This window comes from Talpa europaea, assembly GCF_964194135.1.
Source record: "Talpa europaea genome assembly, chromosome: 7".
Taxonomy (NCBI): Eukaryota; Metazoa; Chordata; class Mammalia; order Eulipotyphla; family Talpidae; genus Talpa; species Talpa europaea.
Window position 1 is genome coordinate 50,208,064 of NC_140074.1, and position 22,630 is coordinate 50,230,693.

Sequence of the window (22,630 nt, forward strand, 5' to 3'; positions counted from 1 at the left end):
AGTCCTGGGTTCTCAGGGTTGCGCACCATTAAATACTATCTTGGGCCTTCCTGGTGTTGCAGGCAGTTGAGCGCAGCGCTGTGAAGCTGTCCACAGCCTATGCAGCGCCAATTTGATCCCTGCCAGCTGTGGAGCAACCCACATGGTGAGGCAGACCTCTCTTGCCTTGCCCGCTGCTCCCCTCAGCAGTGCATTTCAGTCATTCTGTTCCCCACTCTGTCTCTGGTGAATCCTCTCACCCTCTCACACATCTAGCCTGTACCCGAGTTCTTGTATAAATAAATAAAATCTTAAAAAAAATACTATCTTATGTGAGGTTTCATTGGCAAGCCATAAGAGCGTAATGAAGGTAGCAAACATATTTACAAAACACGGTGGATTTTATGTTGAGTGTAAAATTTGCAAATTGGCATTTTTGTTAGACTTTCTGTACTTCCTCTAATGCTTTTCTTTTTTAAATTTTTCTCACTCATTCATTTGACAAATATCTATTGAGGGCCTGTGCTGGGCACTGGAGACAAGGGTGAACTACATGGACAAGACAAGATCCTTGTAGAAAGTTGGTGTCCCACTCACCCCCTCTCAACTCTCACCCAGAGCTCACCCAGCATCCTACTATAGCACTGTAACTCGTGCTAAGGGCACTTTTTAACATAACGTTGTCGAGGTCCATCCCTAGAAAGATTTGTTTCTTTTATATGGTTGAATAATATTCTACTGTGTATATGTACTGTATTTACTGTATTAATTTTTCCATCATATGGACACTTAGGCAACTTCCATGTCTTGGCTATTGTAAATAATGCTGCAATGAACATGGGGGTGTAGACAGTTTTTCAAGTCAGAGTTTTTGTTTCATTCATGTAAATACCCAGATGTGGAATTGCTACATCACATAATAGTTCTATTTTTAATTTTTTGAGGAATCGCCATACTGTTTTCCACAGAAACAACATCAAGTTTGTTTTTTTTTGGTTTTTGTCTAATCATATTAGTTAGGGTTGGCTCCCTATCATAGTTCCAAAGTGGGTAATAGTTCGTTTTTTATATATGAATGAGAGTCAGGGGATAAATAACAGCTTCATTGGTTCTCAGGCAGAACAACTAGGTTTCTGCACTGTCCACAGTTCACAGAAAATACTGGGAGGATGAGCAGAGAACTTTCTTGCAATCTTCAAATCATAACTTCTGAGTGTGTTGTAAGTGCTGTCTTCATTCTAGATAAGTAGAAGGGGAAAGAAAAATAGAGTAGCAATCATGTGAAATCTTGATGGGCCTGCCAGGGGCACCCCTCACTGCTTGATGGGCTAGAACCAAATGTTGGGGTCATGACTGACCACAAGGAGGGCTGGGAAATGTTGGGTAAATGTGGGCCCAGGAACAGAGGGAAAACTTTCAACTTCAGAGAGCAGCTAGAGGTTTCAGCTTAATATACATATTTTTTCTTTATACTTGTCACCTTGGAGATAGTCAATGTTACTTAGAGAACAATATAATAAGTCGCACTGGAAGTTTGAGGGGAGGTATGGGATGAAGCCAATGAAGTTTGGTCAGAACGATTTTAGGGCTCTTTGCATCATGATTTCCAGAATCAGTTTAACTTCAAGCAAGCCCTCTTTCCAGCCTGTGGGGATGGGACTTATATAAAGGTTATGTTCTTATGTAAAAGATTTAAGATTAAATTGAAGTGGAAACTTGGCCCCAAACCACACTATTCTGTTCCCTGAGAAACTGGAATTAATTTGACGCAAACTATTACTCATTCCTATTATGTGTCACTTGGAAAGGGAGATGATTATATGTCAACAAAGTGATCCGTTGCATTCTTCCTCCGTCCACTCCAATGACCAGTCATTCTAGATTTTGTTGGAAATAATAGTCATTTCTGTTACTCAACCCAGCACTGCGTGGCTGCACTGGCCACACTTTCCTGTAGCAGGGAAGCCCAGAAAGGCTAGTTCCTGTGTCCTTTACGGAGGGGGCTTAACCATGGAAGTTAGAGGTTGAGTGAATTTCTGTTAGTGAATTGCATTTTCCCATTTGCTTCCATTACAACAAAAAGACATTACAACATGTCTTTTCTTAGACATGGAGGTTATAGTGAGCCTTGCCTTAAAATATAAAGAAATTATATTTGATAATACATTTTAATTTCTTTAGAGTTAAAGTCTCCTGTTAACTCTGGAGCTGATTTTTCTTCTAATATGCTAAAATGACCTACCTGAAACTTAAAAAAAGAAGAAAATGCAGGAGCTGCATCCTCATGAGATCAGAACCTTCTAGCAATCATGCTCAGTGTGTGTGGGACTTGGCACCCACAGGGAAGATTAGATTTCTTCTATGTTGCTGTTTCTAGCTGCTTCTTCTGATTCTCTCTCTTGCATCATACATATTTTTTCAACTCCTTAAATTTTAGCTGTCCCCGCTGAGAGATGTTTGAAAAGGATTCTTTATTGCCATTTGTTTCATTTTGTTTGAGTCCCATCTTAAAGTTGTTAGTGTGTTCATGCACTATTATTTTCTGCATCCCTCCTCTCTGGTCGGAGAAGACAGAACATTCTTCAGATGAGATGGATTTAATTGGTTAATTTCATAATTTAGAGTCTTTGTTGATCTAGATTCCAAAAAAGAGTTTCTTTAAGCTTACTGCCACTACATTTGCTTTTGAAAGAGTCCTTTATTTTGCAGTGAATAAAGTAACTCTTATTAAACAGAAAATTAAAGAATGTTTGGCAGTACTCTACTCCCAATGGATGAAACATCACAGGAAATTGAGAAATTGTTTCTTTTTGGCCTTGTGGGAAAATTTTGTTGATGAGATTTAGTATTTAGGTTTTAAGACTATTGCTGATGCCCATCAAATAGGTCTGTAGGACAAGAGACAGTTTCCAGGGGAGAGAGGTACCAATGTGACTAAATTTCCCAAGTACTCTGGGATATGGTCAAGATAATTCTGTTCTCTCTTACATAATAATTGTGCTACTGTTAAAGAAAACTTCATTTTTTTTTTGGTAACAAATTACAAATAAATTTTGCCTGAGAGCATTTTGGGTGCACAAACAAGAAATGTGCACTCTTAGGTACAGTGTCCAACTTGCATTTTCCAGTTAAACTGTGGGGTCAAGAACATGAGAAAGTCCACTTTGGGCATTAGAACTGTGACCTGAGGTATAAACACTGATGTTTCTTCCCGCCCCCCCTTACATTTTCCGCATATAGATGCCACATGTGGGATTTTTGCCTCACCCAGTGCTGTCAATTTAACCACTAAGCCTGTTTTCCTTCTCTGTTCCTTGGAGACACCGTGGGTGCATCCCCGTATGTCTCACTTTCTTCGTCCACTTCCCGTTCTCTCTCAACTTGAAGTCAGTCACCTAGTCCTATTGATTCCTTTAAGTGTGCTTGAGAACAAGCACAATTTTTCCCTTTCCCAGTTTTCCAACATGTAGCTCAGACCATAACTCCTCAGGCCTTAATTTCTCTAGAAGTCCCCTAAACCAGTCTTTGCCCTCAGTCTTTCTGTCACCAAATTTTTTTTTAAATTATTCTTGATTACGTTACTGTCTTAGACTGAGATTTTTGTTGTCATGGGGATGTCATCTACAATTTTCACTATAAAAACTAAATAAACTCTTGGGACCTCCCTGGTGGCCTAGGGTTTAAGTCTCAGCACTATCACCACTATGACCTGAGTTTGATTCCCAGCCAAGGAGCTGACCCACATGCCGCAGCAGACCTCTCCTGTCACTTGCTGCTCCCCTCAGCAGTGTATTTCAGTAGATCTGCCTGTTCTGCTCCCCACTCTGTCTCTGGTGAGTCCTCTCACCCGCTGCCTCTGGCCTGTACCCCAGTTCTTCTCTGTAGAAAAAAAAGGAAAAAAAAGCTAAACCCTTGGTTTGGCTCTTTGCTTACATTCCTCAGTTTTCTCCCCTTTCCAACTGTATCAGCCTCTTGATACACACCCATTCTTGCCATAACTGGAAAATTTACAGTGAGAACACCCTCCTCTGTCTTTCCCCATTCTTAGCTAATTCTAATCTGTTGCCTGAAACCAGAGAACTTTCCCCTGACAGCCCTCCAGCCCTCAGATTTGGATTGATGTTCCTCCTTTCAGTTTCCATACACCCTGCACACACTTCCAGATTAGTCAATCCCCCATTGTAAGCAACTTGAGATCATGCAGATCATTTCCCTTTGAATCCTCTGCTATAGCTATTAAATAAATAAATGAGAATCAATGACTACCTAGAGAGATTTTTGATATATGAAATTGAATCCTAAACATAATGTTGTAAACTTTGGTTAAGTATTTTGGATGATCAGAAGCATAACTATCACAAAATAAAAATACAACCTGATTTGGAATCAGAAGACTGAGTCTCCTTTCTCAAGCACTATAAGCTGTTGAACATTGCTAAGTGTATCTACTTCTCTGAATCTCAATTCCTTTTCCATTGATACTATAGAGGATAATATGTTACAGAGTCTGAGGTGGGGGAGGCGCTTGGTGAACTATAATGACTCTACAAGTGAGGGCTTTCTTTTATATTTTTTCGTGGGACCCTCGCTGGTGGCTGGTGGCTAGTGGCCAGGGATCGAACTGGTGCTGCAGAGGCTGTGGACAGCCTCGCAACCCAGCGCTCAACCGCTGTGCCACCAGGGGAGGCCCTACAAGTGAGGGCTTTCTGATTCTTTTTACAGCTGCAGTTTTGACTATACCTGTACCAGACACCAGCCTAGCAGACATGGAGTGCCAGTGGCTCCATGTGGCACAGAGGGCAGGGGAGTAGTTTCCTGTCCATTTCGGTGGAAGCAAATGGAAGAAGGGAATGGTCCACGCTTAGCCTTCCCATTAGGGGATGCTTGAAAATACACCCCTAACCCACTCTGTCTTTCAAGCAGACTCTCTCACTCAGATAATAGGTAAACAATGACTACAGGGAGTGAGTGTTCTGCTGGGGACCCCTGCAGTCCAAATGCTCAAAATGCTCTCAGTTGGGAGGGCAAAGTTATTAACCAGAAAGTAGGGTGAAGTATGATGATTGTCCTATAATATACGTTGGAAGTACCACTTTAAACATCTATTCATTGTGTCTGGAGAATGGAGATGATATCTTAGATATCTTCATGGAGGTATCAGCAATACAGCTATGCCTCGAAGGAACAGGAGTCATGAAATGATGATGAGAAGATCCTCCCTTAGCACATGGTACGCGCGTTTGGGATCAAGGTTAAGAGAATTTGTTTTTGCATAAGTTGAACCATTTTAACATTTTTTCCCTGTGATTTTGATATATTTGCTATCTTGTTTTAGCCAATGCTCCAAAATTTTTCTTTTGGCTTGGATAATGGACTATTTTCAAGTAATGAAAAACTGTCATACTGGACATTCATGGACAATGCTGCTGACTAATTGTTGCTTCTCTTACACACATTGTAATCCTAAAAAAGACTGTCTCCTAAGATTACACCATGAGATCTGTGCCACCATAGATATGGTGGAATAAAAACTAAAAGGGGGGATTGTAACAGGGTGGTCCCCAGGAAAGGGGGAGGTTCCAGGTTCCCTGCCCAACCCAAGGAAGGGTGGAGCTGAGCAGGAAGAGAAGCAGCAGAAGAGACTGAGGAAGGAAGCAAGATGGAGCCAGGAGACCTGGAGGAGGCTCATGGAGCCTAGAGACACGTGAAGAAACTGCGCTTGTCTTTTGGTTGTGGCCTGGGTGACACAGATGTGGGTGAGACCCATGGGGAGGTGACAATGGAAGCTTTTATCTTGATGTTGATTTTGCTCTTTTCCTTCCGGGCTTGTCTGGTTGTTTCTGACCCTTTTCTGTGGGTCCCCACTGGAAGATTCTTTAGACTTGTGGCAGGTTTTGGGGCCTTGTTCTGGGCCGATCCCATATGGATGGAGTTTTACCCACGAGGGGATGGGTAACTTTGGGTGCTTCATTTAGAAACTAGACTCTTTGCCTTACCTGTTTTGTTTCCTAGTTGTATTAAAGTTCCTTCCCAATAAAAAGTCTCATGTTTTGTGTTGATGCAGCGGATGGCAGAACCCATTTAGAATAGGCAGGTTTGCGGGGTTTGGGCTGCCCCTCTCCCTGTCCTATAACAGACGTGGAGCCAGGATTGTTGGTGCATGAGGCACATGTATGGGAGGCTCGGGGTGGGCTGGATGAGGCACATATCATGCAGGTTCTTGAATGTTATAAAGAAGACTTTGTCTTTCATTTTATACATCATTAAAAGGTTCAAGAGATTGAAATCTTTTGAGGAGAAAGATGGAAAGGAGGGAGGAAAGTAAAGAGAAGAGAAACTTGGAAAATTTTATGAGAGTAAACATAAATACCTTTACATTTTTTACAAAATATTTTTCAGAATTATTGCAGAAGATGGAAAATTTAAACTAAAATTTAATTTTATTATAATCCATGCCTTTATGTTTCCCGAAGTATCCACAGAATAAGGTGAACTGACTTGTAATTTAAGGGACTATTTTTTAGTTACAGGGACATTACCTAGTTAAAATAGATATTTATCATCCTTTATTATAAGTAGAAGATTAGCTATAAGAAATATAATTTAAAAGCAATAAGTTGGAGAATGAAAACTAAGCAAGTGTAATACAAGTAACAGAGGAAGAGACTTACCGTTATCTATAATATATATGCATGGATGTATATATATATACATATATATTGACAGATAAGTAACAGAAATATAGTAGGAGGAGATTTGACAGTAAATTTATATGTTCAATGTGGTAAATGCTGTGTTTGAAATTTTTGTCGTATTCATTTGGAAAACTGAGAAAACATGAAATTGTAGACCTCTAGAACACAGGGAGCTGTAAGAATATATTTGAAAGAATTTAAATAGAGATGGAAATCTTTTGAGGGAAAGATAGAAAGAGGGAGGAAAGAAAAAAAGACAGAAGAGAACATAGCACTACCTTTACATTTAAAAAAAAGTTTTTCAGAATTATTACAGAAGTATGGAAACTTTGAATTAAAAATCAATTTTATTAAAATCCGTAACACTATGTTTCCCAAATTAAAAAATACTTCTAAACTGTCCTCCCATCTTTTCACTTTGCTGATACTAGGGGGGGTGAACAAAACAAAATATACTCCTCCCTTTTGTACACTATGGGCAAAAGTAAAATCTGATAGAGGGGGAAGGGTTTGATCAGATGTGCTGAGAAATTTACAGCATTCCTCCCTTCTGATCCAGTAATTCCCTTTCTAGGCTTCAACTTGAAACAATGATTTTGAAAATGGAGATGGGAACACATAAGACATGGAAAGATATTCGTCACAGTTTTGTTTGTTCTAGTTAATGATCAACATCATCTGACAAATCTAACCAGTGGGGACAGCTGTGGCTTTAGACTTCTGTGGTTTTCTGTATGACAGAAACATGATTTTGAAAAAACGGTCAGGTGGAAAAAGCAATCATAAAAAGATCTCAATCTCGTTTACTTCAAGCTATGTAAATCAAACACATAGAAAAACAAAAAGTGACAGATAGGAAACTGTACTGTGTTTTGAAAGGAATTACTCATGAGTAAGAAATCCATAGCACAGCCCATCTCAGGAGACTGAGGACCCGAGTGTGGTTCACCCTCCTCTGTGTAAAGGAATTTTTATTCAAAATTGGAGCTAGGCCAGGCCTTCATCTCATGTGGGAAACCTGGAAGAAAGCACACAGAGGACCATCAATCAGAAGTGAAAATCAGCTTAGAGTCTGGAGAGCTGAAGTTGTAGGATACGAGTGAGGAAAAACTAAACTTATACTGGGAAAAACATAGCTATAATGGCGTTGTTGAATTGGGTCTTTTTTTTTTTATTTTTTAATAAATTTTATTTTTATATTCCCCATACAATTGCAACCCCCTTATTTTGACCCCAATCCCTCCTCTCCCGCCCCCTACCCCCCATAGAGTGTCTCTGGTTCATAGTTTTTTGTTGATTTTGATTTTCACTTTCTTATAGTTATTCATTTTCCTGGTCCCTTATTTAAGTTTTCCAGATTCCTGCTATGAGTGAGACCATCCAGTATTTTTCTTTTTCTTTCTGGCTTATTTCGCTGAGCATGATCCCTTCCAGCGCCATCCATGTTGCTGCAAATTGCATGTGTTTATCTTTTTTGAATGCTGAGTAATATTCCATGGTGTATATGTACCACATCTTCTTGATCAGTCATCTATTTTTGGGCATTTGGGTTGTTTCCAAAGCTTAGCTATTGTAAACAGTGCTGTTATAAACATAGGGGTGCAGGTGCTCTTTGGAATTGATGTTTCTGTGTCCTTTGGGTAAATACCTAGGAGTGGAATTGCTGGATCATATGGAAGCTCTATGTTTAGTAGGTCCAGAAATCTCCACACAGCTCTCCATAGTGGTTGGACCAGTTTGCACTCCCACCAGCAGTGCAGAAGAGTTCCTTTTTCTCCACACCCTCGCCAACATTTGTTGTTGCTAGTTTTTTTAATATGTGCCATTCTCACTGGTGTAAGATGATATCTCATGGTAGTTTTGATTTGCATTTCCCTGATGACAAGTGATGTTGAACATTTTTTCATATGCCTGTTGGCCATTTGCATTTCCTCTTCAGAGAAGTTTCTTTTTAGCTCTTCCGCCCATTTTTTGACTGGATTATTTTCTTTGTTGTTCTTGAGTCTCATCAGCTCTTTGCAGATTTTTGTGATCAGTCCTTTATCATTAGTGTTGTGTGCAAAAATGTTCTCCCAGTTGGTGGGGTTTCTCTTTGTTTTTGTTATTGTCTCTTTTGCTGTGCAGAAGCTCTTTAATTTGATGTAGTCCTGAGTTGGGTCTTTTTGAGTATGCTGAGTTTTTATATATGGTTTCACTTGCATTGGCTCTTTTTCTACATAGCATTTTTTAACCCTAACTGCCTGTAAAATTCGCTATAGGTCTAAAGAGCTGAGAAACGCCATCACTTATTTGGCCTCCATCTTCTTTATCAGCTTCCCTTGGTTATATGGATTTTCCCCACTGTGAGGAATTCACACTGAACCCAGTGGAAAAGATCTGGAAAGGAGAGAATGGTCCAGGAAACAAATGGGCATTACACTGTGGCTTTATTCACTAGAGACCCCCAAGCACTTGGCAGACCCTTTCTCACACCTGCCTCTTGCAGCCCTGTGATATAAGAGGGCAGAGCTGCTGCAGGCTGTCCACCATCACATTTTCACATTTCAGTAATGAAATCATTAGACAAGACCCCCTTGCTTTCCTCTGGAATCCCCAACCAGCCTACCTGCCAGTTCACATGGGACTCCCTGTGCCTTTTTTTTTTTTTTTCTCACTGCCCGGCTCTGCTCCAGAAGATTTTCTCATATTATTTTCCCACATTGCTGTGTTCTGGAACCATAGTTTATCTGTCAAGTGCTTTGTCTAGTTTCCACCACTGCAACTTTCCTGTTAGAAGATTTGATACCTAAGGGAAAGAGAGAAAGTGAAAAAGAAAGGTGACTGCTTGGAGTGATTAACCCAGGGTGTCTGCCATTTTTTCTTGAGGAGAGGCTCTTGTCTCTTATCTGCTTTGAATCTTGATATTCTCAGGATGATAGTGAAATCTTGACACAAAAACCCAAGATTTCCTTTCTAGGTTTTTCAGAGGAAGTTTCAGTTCTGAAAGAGTTTTTGAGTGATTTTGTTATGTCACTAAGGACAGAGCTGAACACCTCTGGTTTACACTTCTCTTTCGAAGTTTATTGTATGTTTTGTTGTGGTTTTCAGATTTCTCATGGTTTGGATTTGGGAAATTAAAATCAAGACAATGTGTTGGTAAGTAGTTTCTCCCTCCTTCTTTGGATAAGTAATGAGTTTGTGTTTAATTTGGGTGAAACTGCTTAGATCCTCTTTATATTTCTTGGGCTTTGATTCATTTTCTGTGTTCTGGATTTCTGATTGGCTGGAGAAAGAGGCTTAGACATTTTCCAGAAAAGGCATTAATTTTGCTAATTGAGTGCAGTGAATGGTTTCGTAGTTGTGTTAATCCTGTGGGGAAACGGTGACTCTCCTATGTCTAGGTCATTGCTGCATTAATAGGAAAGCTAAGGAAATAAAAAGCAGCTGCATTCTCACTCCATGTACACCAAATAGTTGGCTGAACATTTAAGATTGGGCAAGTTTGGATCTTAACTTTATTCCATTGGCCAAGATATAATAAATTTCTCAATTGGTAAATCAGTGTTCATTTATGTCCATTTCTCTTTCATAACAAGACTCTAATGTCCAGACACTATGATTTGTGCTTGATTGCATTCTATTCCCTCCATTCAGACTGTGTGCTGACGATTGGAAAGCAGAGTTTGTAGCTACCAAATGTGTGTAGATAATGTATCTCATCACTAGGATTGAAATCAGGTGTGATCTCCCAGGACCTCCAATTTGTGCAGTATTTTCTATGGGTACACAGACAATGGGCAGAAATTACTTAGAAGGCATGAAAAGACAAGACTGCATTACATATTGCATGTGTTTCTCAGATCTGGGCATCTTGGGCATCTCTTGATTGGTAGCAATAGGTAAATTGAAAAGCAGGAGATGTGTGTGGGTGTCAGGGTCTGACACACAGCTGTTCGTCCCCGCTACACAAGGAAACCCTATTTTTTTCCCTTTTTGAGCCAACATCAGACCTTTCCTATTGGACAGCTTCTATCAACGTCTGTCCAGTGATCTGAAAATGACGAGGAGCTGAACTTCAGGGTGGCAGGCTGGGGCAGACTGGGCCAGACAGGGCCTGAAGGGGAAACCACCTTGCTCTGAACTAGCCCCCTGAATTCCAGGGTGAAAGCTCTTAATCAGCAAAGGAGAAACAAAGAAGAAGCAGGAGAAAGGGGGAGGTGGTGAAGCTGAAACAAGAAGCTTAGGCCTTGTCCCCAACCCCTAGGGGCAAATTTCAAATACGACTCATCATAGTTACTTTGCCAAGTTACCAGAGAAATTGTCCTTCCTGTGCCATCTTGAAAGTGCCCTGTTTTAAGACTTTGTGCTCGGTGTATGAGAGCAGGGGGAAGAGTTGGGTGATAAACTGTCTTTCAACTCTAAAAGGGATCAGAGGGCAGCGTACACTGGTTTGGGACTGGCTGGGCTGAGTGGCTCAGGGGCCGTGCTGCAGGGCTGCCCCTCAGCTGTCCAGAACCTGGCCATGGGGTGATGGGGCAGGTGGATAGTACCTGGAGATTGTGCGTGGGTCTGTATATGAAAGGTGCTCAGTTGCTGCACATTTTACATCATCTTCAGAGCTGGCTGACTCTAAAGAGGACAGTCCCTCCTCCGGTCAGCAAGGTCGCAGGTGTGGACGCATCAGATACAGAGTACGATACACAGTCGCTCAAGAACAGTATCCTTTCCCCTCATCTTGAAAGCATTGTTGGTCTTGAAGAGAAGGAAAGTCTTTTCTCAGATGACCTTCAGCCATTCTTATAAGGTGAAGATAGGCTGGGAGAAGTCTGCAAAGTTGTATGTACAGGCTACATTCTGAGCGGCTCTGATCAAAGAAATATGCCTCTTTGCACCTGAGACTTTTTAAAATAAAAATGGGCTAAAAATGTTCCAGGCATCTACCCCAAACTCAGCAAGTGTGCACATACCCAGCAATTTGAAACTTTTCATTAATATTATAATAAAGTTTTCCAAGTCCTCAGATCAATTTCTTATAACACACTATGATGTGCCCCGATTTTTCTCTTCTGTCTGTCTTTTCCTGGTGTCTCCTCAAGCACGTGCACAGACACACAAAGACACCTCCAGTGACAGTCACAGACAGGCTGCTGTCAAATTATATTGACATTCATTGTCCCTGCTGGGAGCTTCTCCCCCTTCCCAACTTTGCTGTACTCTCCCTTAGATCAAAATGTTCCTAGAAAAATGGGCTGCCTCTCTGCATCCTTGCCAGCCATATCAGTCTTCCAGGATTTGAAATATCAATAACGAAGAAAACAGCACTTGAATTAATAATCCACTTGATAAATTGTTGAGATTTATATGTTGCTCAGATGTGTCAGCAGCAACCTGCTGGCAAAGTGAAAAGGCTTTTGAAAAATGACTCTGGGTGCTTTATTGCACTGCTAGGTTAAAATATTTCTCCACCAAAACAGAGATCCTATTCCCCTGTAATCTGTGACCCGAGCTGGGGGTTTTACTCAGAGAGACCAGGAGAAGGAAAGGGTATCTTTGTTGGTGGAGAAGAAACAAAGATCTGGGGGGCTCCCTGGTGGCACAAGGGGTTAAGCACTATGAAGCTACACGCAGCCACTGCAGCATGAGTTTGATCCCTGGCCAGGGAGGTGACCACCATGGCGCAGTAGACCTCCCCTGACTCACCCACTTCTCCCCTGATTTTTATTTCAGTCAGTCTGCCTGTTCTGTTCCCCGCTCTGTCTCTGGTGAATCCTCTCACCACCCCCAACACACACTCCTCTGGCCTGTACCCCAGTTCTTGTATGCATAAATAAATAAATCTTAAAAAAAAAAAAAAGGAAACAAAGATCCAGTCCTTTGGAAGTCTTTGAGTATGGGCTCCACTGTGTACATGAGAGGTGATTCAGAGCCTGAATTACTAAGAGGAATCTCAACATTGTTTTCCAGGCATCAGCCTCCTCCAAAAGGATTGAAGGCTGCAGGAATGTTGATAGCCACCTGCACCAAAGGTGAACCAGAGAGCAATTGGGATTGGTGTTTTTCCTGATCATTATTGGGGCTTGGGGAGCAAATATCCTGGTCTACTGACAGCATATTGAGTATTTGAACATGAAAACACCTGCATTTCTGGGGACAAATGTGCAACCTAGAATCTGTTGAGAAATGTGCGGCCCTGATTGTACCCCTTTGGGGAGTTCAGGTGGCAGTGTGCTTTGGGAACCCTAAAGGAGGGGTCAGCTGTGCCAAGAAGGGCCGAGGGAACATGGTGGGAAGGTTTCATCGACACGACAGAGACCTTAGCATAGGCGTAAGCATTGTCCATCTCTAGGCTTAAGTTCTGGGTGATCTAGACCTGTCAGGTAGAAAAATCAAAAAACGGGTAGTCAAGGATACTAGAAAGGACTTGATAGTTCTTCTTGGTAGAACTCCACTCTCAGCTAACACTGGCAAGCTAGATGAGCACAAGGCACAAGATGAGCACAATTGGCGGGTAAGTTTGCCTTTGCTTTGAGTGTTCTGTGGCTTCTAAATTGGCTGTGTGAGGGCTTGTTTGCAGAATTAAGCCACAGTGTATCATTAAAGGCAACTTAAATGCACATCCCCTTGAGAGAATGCTTTTAAAAATTACCTATAATAGCAGTTGGCTGCCTCCTGCATAGTTTGTTTAAATTCCAACTGGCTAGGGAATGTCCAGTTGTTATTACAAATGGTGGCAATCCCTGTACCAGGGGAAATGGATCTTGGGGGGTGTGGGATGGATTGCGATTTCATTTGACACCACAACTTTGGTTTTCAGAATTACTGTGTTTCTTATTGAAATAGTTAAGTGTGAGGGAAAAGGGAGTGAATGAGTGGAAGTATTGACGCTTGCATCTTGGAGATTGGATGCAATTCCTTGCTCAGGAAGTAGTGATTCATATTGTATTTGTACTAACTGGGTGATCCACTCTGCCTTATCACTGCCTCTTTCTCTTCCTTTCCTTCTTATTTTCTTCTGGACTTATGCCAGTGGCTGTGATCAGTGATCTGATACCATGGGACTCTGCACTCATTTGGTGCACTGCAGAAATATATGTAACATACCTCTAGGGGACTTTGTCTCATTATTGTATGGAAATAAACCCCCGATAGCTTGACTGTCTTGAATCTTTCATGTAAATCTTTATCTTTGTGAATATAGTTTTGGTCATGAAGAGCGTTAGTTAGTGGTCAATGGAATAAGTGTTTAGACAAGACAGTGTCGGCTGTGTTTCTGAGCACATCCATTCAGAGACTAGAAAGTATAAATCTTTTATGAAAATACTATGGTTATTACTTTAGTATAAAGACATTTACCAATAATGTAATGACTCTGCAAATAAAGATACAGTTAAAGGCAAAAATAGGTAACTGGAATAGCACTGTTATATTATGAAAATATTTTGTAGGCAAAAGTAGTCCAGATGTTGACAGAATATACAGGGGGGAAAAGGAAGAGAGTAATGGGGGAGTCCATTGTCATTGTAGCCTACCAGGTTGTAAGTTCATTTAGTAATTCCTCTAGCAATTTATGCTCAATAAACACATTTAAATTTGCACAACCTTTTTATATCGGTAGTGTCATTTCAGCCTCATAAAATAATAGGAATGTACCGTTTTGCACATTTACAAAATGAGTGAATGTAGAGGCACCAAGAAGGTGAGTGACTGTCCAAAGAGTGGAGAAAGGAACTTAGATCTTTGAATTCTCAGTACCTCACTGTGAGACAGGAGTTCTACATTCTTGCCTGGAGTTTCAGTGAGAGAGTCTTCTGAAGATGCTCAGGGAATGGAGAGGAAGGCTGCATATTAAATTACAATAGAAGGAAGTAAATAAATTGGAAGCTTCACACATTGCTGGTGGGACTATAAAATGGAACAGTCTCTCTGAAAAACGGTTTGGTAGAAAATCTTCAACATAGAGCTACCAAATGACCCAGCAATTCCACCCAGAGAAATGAAAATGTATGTCCACAAAAAACTTGTACATGAATACTAACAGCTACACTCTGTACAGTAGTCCCAAATCTGAAACCATCCAATGTCCAGCAGACAAACAGATAAACAAAATGTGGCCTATCCATGGATAGGAAAGTTACCTGACAATAAAAATGAATAATGACGCATGCGTAAAGTGAATGAAACTTAAAAACATAACATTAAAAGAAACCTTTCCCTAAAGATCACATATGTTATGATTCCATTTATGTGAATTGTCCAGAATAGAACGAATAAAGATGGAAAGTAAATTTGTGGAAACCTAGGGCTGTGGGTGGGAAGAATGGGGCAATGGGGAATGATGAAAATACCCTAAAATTGGATTATAGGGATGGTTGTGACACTCCCTGAATATATTAAAACCCACTGAATTGTATACTTTAAATGAGTGGATTTATAGCTCAATCGAGGTATTGAAAAATTACAGGAGAATATGTGTTTTTTCCAACTCCAGGGCCAGCTTCAGTTATCAGCAATGATGATGACTCTGCCAGTCCACTCCACCACATCTCCAATGGGAGTAACACTCCATCGTCTTCAGAGGGCGGCCCTGATGCCGTCATAATTGGAATGACCAAGATCCCTGTTATTGAAAATCCCCAGTATTTTGGCATCACCAACAGTCAGCTCAAGCCAGACACATGTAAGTACAGCTGCTTACACTTATTTCCCATTTGTTGCATAGCTGTATCAACAGTGTGTTTATCAGAGTCCCAGAAAAGGATGACTGAGGAGGGTGCAGTGAAATGTTGGAAGATTCTTGGTACTTTGGGCCCATGGAATAGTTTTTTGCTTATGGAATTATCAGGATCTGTTTCCAGTTGGGACTGGAACCATGGTAGATACTGACTTCTCTTGGGATCCATTTTCCAAAACTATCTGTTAACATGAAGTTGGAATCAAGGCCTGTTAATCTTGAAATGGAGACAGAAACTAAAGTGTTATTAAAAGCCACATACCTCAGTTACAAAAGGCAAGAAATTGATGTGATTTAAATTTTAAAGTCGTTACACACACCAGCAGTGATGATGGAAGGTGATATGTTGCACACAAGGGGGTATCAGATCATGTAGCTCTGTGTTCTCTGTTCACTTCTACTTCCCAGCATGAAACCTGTGCTGCTGTAACAGGGACAAGACATCACAACGGAAGATATGCATGCTAAGTCTGATAACGTATATTTCTCAGAACCAAATTAACCCATTAACCTCTCTTGGGGAGCCTGGAATTTTTCTCATAAACTCTCACCCTCTCTTCTGAGTCACTACCCAGATATCTCTCTCTCTCTCTCTCTCTCTCTCTCTCTCTCTATCTATCTATCTATCTAATGGAACACAGCCTTGCAGACAACAACGAAAAATAAAATCACTGTAGACAAATATTGATATGCCATTAGAACATCAAACCTTCCCTCACATATGAACAAACAACCGGGAAGGTTAAAACATCAGGTGGCCCAGATTCTAGGGATTTCCTGGGACTGATGAATGGGTACCTTCTGTCTGTTTGCATTTCTTACCCCATCTTAAATATTGTTTTTCACCCCTGCCTCAGAGGTAAGGTAGCATGATTGCAAGGTTAGACTTTGGGGACTTTCCATTGAGAACTCCCATAGGACAAAGGTGTTTAACAATGAGTATATTTATCTATAAGGAAACACCTGCGATTTTCTCTGATTCATTCAAATTTGTTGCAAGGTAGATTTAACATTGAATTTGAGTTTAAATGTTAACAAGAACCGTATCATAAGCTTGTAATGTGAGAAAGTAGACCACACTGTAGATTTCAGTTGAAAATGGAATATGACAAGACAAATAGAATAGCATAATGAAGACTACTGAGTTTCTTGAATTAACATTCATCTAATGTTGTCATTATGCTGTGAACAAGATGTGTGGTGGCTTTGCTTAACATGTACATTCTTTGTTAAGACTCTTTCGAAGGTACTTGAAATGACTTGCATGAATAATAGTAAAATATTGAATAAGGCAAAGTAACATACTGTGATGGTAAAATCTGTCAACAATTTGATTGTTCTATATAGGAATAGAGTACTTTGACACCTCTGACTCACCAGTACTAGACTGTATAATGTGATTTGGTGAGCCTTGGGCTGTAATATAGTTAAGTTCGCTAAAATCATCCTGTCCTCAAAAATTTGCTTTCCTTTTTCAATGGAGGAAAGATAAAGCTTAATAATCAAGTAAATAACATCAGTCCAACAAGTGCACAGAGAAAATGAACAAATGAGCAAGAAAGCAAACAAACAAGTAAGGATATCTTATGGAGAAAAGTGAACCAGACAGCTGTGAGTGAGTGTCTCCATCTGGAGGGGCTTTCTTCCCTCACAGATTCCACAAGGAAGCTTCCAAAGACCATTTTCTTAATCTAGATTCCAATTCCATGGAGACTTTTGCAAAGGTGTTGGGTCAGACATTTTGAATATTTTGGAGGAGTCTTGTTTTGTGGCTCAATCTGTTCCATCCCCACTTGGAAGGATTAGAAGGGAATTGAGGATGCCTGTAGCATCTGCTCAGCTTCTGACTATTTGACAGTTTCTTCCTTATAAAGTTTTGTTGGGCCTTCAACCAACAGTCCTTACCTGACACAGTGTTATCAGTAACTCAGCATCTTTGTTAGTTGAAATTTTCATTTCTTCTAGGCATCAAACCATATACTCTTTAATTATTTTAATAATGAAAATCATACATCTTCCATGAATGGTTTTTCAAGGAATGGGAATGAAGTAGCAATTTACTTCTTGTCTTCCCTTTACCCTTTCTTAAATGCCATTCTTTGTGCTATATTTTTTCCTTCATCTTCAATGTATCTGTTGCCTTTTGTCAGGTCCTAAATGTGATCACTCTTGTGTATGTGTTTAGTTGTCTTTTTTAGATTAGATTGTAAGCTCCTAGGGAGCAGAAACTCTGTGAACTACTCTTTCACAGCATGGATATGATTTAGCTTCGATGCTGGCCTGAAGTTGATCATATATGAAATTGACCACATTTGACAATATATTATAGAAAAATGAGCTGATAACAAACTTATAACAAGACGACTCATAGTTTTTTCATTGACTCTATAACTATTAAACTTGCCTACATCCTCATTTACTTATTAGAGTTTTTAAAGATATACTAACCAATTAGAATATTTTGACAGTGCTCTTAGCAGAAATAATCCTTTAACAAAAAATCGATTATTTGAACATCCTAATTGCAGTTATTCAGAAGTTAAAGTATTTTAAATGCATAGATATGACATTCAGAAGGATATGTTGCTATAGGACCATAACATTTTGGGAATTTAACTTTCAATTAAGTGATCCCCATTGAGTATTTTTACAAACCTGTGAAGAACATCTAAGGAAGGGTTCTTACAATAAGTTGCTCAGATTATATCTGAAAACAGATTTAAGAAGATCAAGACAGACTTTAGGGCTTTACCCATTTGCTTAAGGCAAAATATCACATGTACAATTTGCCGCCAACCTCTGGACCTATCAGAGCTTTGGACCACACACCAGCATATTTAATTCTCTTTTCTCAAGTGACACGCAATTATAAGTTGTCAACCTTCATAATATATCCATGTTCTTACAAAGAGTGACCTTGGTCTCATTTCAACTAACTGTAAGAATCCAATATATAGAGGACGAGACTTACTAAATATCTACTGATTTTCCCACAATATTCCTACAATGCTAGAAACTAAAGACTCAGGGATAATGATGATATGCTCCTTGCCCTCAGGGTTGTCACTGGGGGGCCAGTGGTGAAAGATATTATCATATAATGATGATGTACTTTGATAGGATGAGTTAAATTTGGTCCATATTTCACACCTGTTTGACCTTTGGATCAATTAATACAAACACCTTATATTACAGACAATGCTCAGAAGTGGCTTGTCCAAAATCACAAAGCCTCCATACTTCCACAGCTTAACTTCAAATACAGAACAGACCAAGAAAAAACATACTCAAACCAGATTTCCTTAAATGATTGCTCAAGATTATTTACACACAGGATGGTCATAAATTTCATGCCCAAAGTACCTTCTCACTATTAGCATCTATGTGAGGTTTTCATTTACAAAATCCAGAGATGGTTTACAGGATTTTAGAACAATCTGAACAGGGCTGAATTGCTCCTGGGCACTTTCCAATAGCAAGTTTGTCTACTTTATTGCAGGGCCCAGAGGTTCCCCCAAGACCGCCTGATAATAATTTGGTATTTGGAGGCTCCTGTGTCACTGCAGGAAATAAAGGAGGCTAAATCCATGCCTGATGGAGGAGAAGAGTTCTATGGTTATCTGCAAATTCTGGCCAGACAACATCTTGACGTCACTCCTTAGCTTCCATAAACTAGCCAAGCAAGAAGTTGCCTTCCAAAGAGAAAGCAGTGCTCTAATGACTAACCAGTCAATGTACTATGCCACTCTAACTATAGACCCATCTCCTCGATCAATCAGGATGGCAAGATGGAGCTGATGAGCTCAGCAACATCAAGTCTGGAGTTGGTCTTTAATTCAACTAGTCTGTTTAAACGTGAAAGCCATGTCATCTGACAGCACGGGTTAGTTTCCCAGTAGGATTTACAAACTCGGCTCAAGGACAGCTGTTCTATCCTCTCCTTGACTGCTGAGAAAAGTAGGACTGAAAGAAAAGACCTCTAACCAGCAAAACTCCTGAATCATCAATCTTGGGTTTTTCTGAAGGGTGGGGATGCGTTTTAGCTTCCCTGAAAGAAAGCAAATGCCATAGACTTATCATCATCACATAGTACAATCATGTCTTTCCTAGAGCATCCTTGTAAACTAGCTAGGATCCCAGCCTAGGGCCTAAATTCAATTAAAAAGTGTCTCTAAATATGTACTGTATGTGTTTGTCTTTTGCAGTGCACGCCCTCTGTGTGTACCTAGGGCTGGTAACTCCCTGTGGTAATGCTTACAAAGAATTCTGATTTTTTGCCATTTTCAATGAAATGGATATTTACTGATTTCCTGCAGAGTGTGCCATATTTCTCTATTATTGTTCACACATGTGTATGTATGTGCGTATATGTTGATGTATGTGTGTTTTCCCATTGGTTACATGCTTACTAGGCAATTATGTAAATTAGCACAGATTCATAGACCAGCTAGGACTAAAGGGAAAAGATCACACAGGGTACACCCTCTGCCCTCCTTAACTGCCTTAGCTACATTGTCATTGTGTTACTGACAAGGGAATAGGAATGAAGGAGATATTTTTCTCTGAGCTGTAGAGGATTTGAAAATATTTGCACTGTTCAAGTGGACATGAGCAAAAATTCTGAATGGCATCGAGGACCCTAGGACATCGTTAGATTAAAGGGTGTGGGCCTGAGAGTTTCCAAGGTTATCTTCAAACTTCATTGTGAACATAAGCCTTGGGCCATTTTGATGGCAGAGATAGGATTTAAAAACAGGTAGGAACAACTATGTTAGCACTTTTCTGTGACCTTTGCCTCTTAATTTTGTCTTTCAAAAGTGTATTTTATTCTAAGTATTTAATTGACCAAAGAATTGTTGCTTTGGGAAATGTTTGTATCTCTTTGAAGGCTATGACCTACACTTTAAAAATAAGCTAAGTCCATTCTGCCCAGCATGAGTTTTAAGATGGAGAGAATGCAGTTATTTTAAGATCCTTAGAAATTGCTTCATTTACAGACCACTGGGTTGACAACTCATCCGCTGAGGGTCTTCATGGCATGTTGCTTGAATTCTGCAGGTCCCAATTCCAATTCTCTCTCCCTCATGGTGCCATAGTCCCCCATTGTTAGCTATCACAGCTTGATATTATAGTGTCTTTTCAGCTCCAGAGGAAATTATAAGAAGCTATCAAATAATGCTTAAAAGAAACAACTTGAGTTCCCTAGAATAAAGGCAATGAATATATGCTACCTAACTACATTTAAAATGTGAGCCACGTTATAAACTCTACTGAAATGAAGATTTGTTCACAAACCAGTTTCAAACACATGTACAACTAAGTCAAATAAGAAACAGTATTTTACTAGCATTTGACCTGGGGTGATATTATTTGTTATCAAAAAAGGAATACCACCTGTTTTAGGAAACCTTGACCTCCTAGAGGAAACACTCCAAGTCTGTATTTCACAGTTGCAAAGGAAAAAAGAAACTATTAAGGATTTTGGTTGGGAAGCCACTCACAGTTGTATTTTGAAAACTGTTTTTACTTTCCCATCATCAGATAACCAAGATGAAATTATGCATCTTCCACGCATCAGTCTTCTCAGTTCAATTTCACCAAATCATCAGTGATGTGCTGGAAGGCTGCCAACAGATGCAGGCTGCTAAAGCTTTTGTTCTGGGCAATTCCAAGGCCCAGCGTGGTATGTGGGTACTGGCAAGATGAATCTAAGCAAGCTGCACCTCTGTCTTTCACAGCAGACTGTCCCCCAGGCCAGCTTAGCAAACACAAGTGCAGAGGATCCTTTTATGTTGTAAGAAGTCCCTTCTATCCAGATGCTTTGAACAGTTGAGTGCCCCATCTTAGAGATGGCAAAATGGGAACTTTCCTTGCTTATGACACTCAATTCTTTAAGGAAGCTGTTGTAATAAGGTACAGCTTTTCTCCTTCTGAATTATTTCTTTCCTAATTCTGCCAGCCTGAGATGGGAGCCCTTCAGGTGAGGGTTTTCCTCCAAGAGTCCATCATACTGCTCTCCTCAGTGACGCACAGTCACGCTCCCTTTATGCTCCCTGATTGCTTGGTTTGCTTGGTGCTCTGTTCCTTGTTAGTTGTCACTTCTCTTGAGAGACAGGTAAGATGAATTTTCTCCATACCATGGACAGAAAAGAACTAACCCTTGAACAGCAAGGGTTTGAATTATAGGAGTCCACTTTTACTTGGATTCTTTTCAATAAATTCAATAAATATACACTTGGCCAAGAAGTTGAAAAGACTATAAATGTATTTTCTCTTCCTTATAATTTTTTATTATCATTTTAAACTCTCACTTTATTGTAAGGCTACAGAATATAATACATATAATATACAAAATATGTGTTAGTTTACTATTTGTGCTATTAGGAAGCAGCCTATTAGTCATTACATTTTGGGGGTTTGTAAAGTTACACGTGGATTTTGAAGTGTGTGTGTGTGTGTGTGTGTGTGTGTGACCCTAATGCCTGCATTGTTCAAGGGTCACTGCACTTCTCAGTTTAACTGAACAGCCAAGTAAAAAGGCAACCTCTTTCTTCAGGCTCAGTCCCAAATGGGGTTGCAAGCTTTCTTCTGAGATGGAAAGAGCTGCCTAAAGGGTTGAATCTGTGCCACCCTGTGTCTGAACATGCTCCTTTTTGTTAAGAGGATGCTATGTATTTTTGAATGTTTCAACTCCCTCAGGGAGGGAGGAATTATAAGGCAGTATTTATGACCTAAGGAAAAGGGAATGTATTGCTGAGACCATTAGGTCTGAAGAGATGCCTAGGATATGAAATTTTCAGTTTTAACCAGGACAGTCCCAGTGATTCATCACCAGGGTTGGTAAAGGCCCAATCATTTTCGCTAGTGAGACAGAATTAAGTCTTAATTATACAAAGTGCCCTAAAACAACATATTAAAAAATAATATATGTATATACACACACACATATGTAATACAAGGAAATTTAGAAAGCTTAAGCAACAAAGGTGAAATAAAATTTCATCTATAATTTTAAGAACTTGTGGTAATTCCTGACAATGTCATTTGGATATATGAAGTTATAGCTTTATGGATATTCTTTTAATCTTCCATGCTGGACAGTCTAACTGTTCATGCTCTTGTCTTTATTAGTACTGTATTTTGTTCATATTTCTATAATAATCGTTCCCTTTGGGTGAATTATGCTGGGAAGTCTGAGGAAAACACTGTGTGTAATTGCCAGTTTTAGATTTTATGTTTGCTGATT

The 22,630-nt window shown here is 39.9% G+C and overlaps 1 protein-coding gene across 4 annotated transcripts in view; it reads left to right on the plus strand.

Annotated features, from left to right (window-relative positions):
- NTRK2 (neurotrophic receptor tyrosine kinase 2) overlaps nt 1–22,630 on the plus strand; it is a gene marked incomplete at its 3' end in the record, with an annotated part of 340,861 nt that overhangs the window by 186,992 nt on the left and 131,239 nt on the right. For 3 of the 4 annotated variants that reach the window (XM_084238704.1, XM_084238705.1, XM_084238706.1), the window contains exon 11: nt 15,142–15,330. In XM_084238704.1, coding sequence (XP_084094830.1) covers nt 15,142–15,330 — 189 coding nt within the window. Of the gene's footprint in view, nt 1–15,141; nt 15,331–18,883; nt 18,913–22,630 lie in introns of those variants that run through there. The other variant, XM_084238707.1, reaches the window with a different exon arrangement.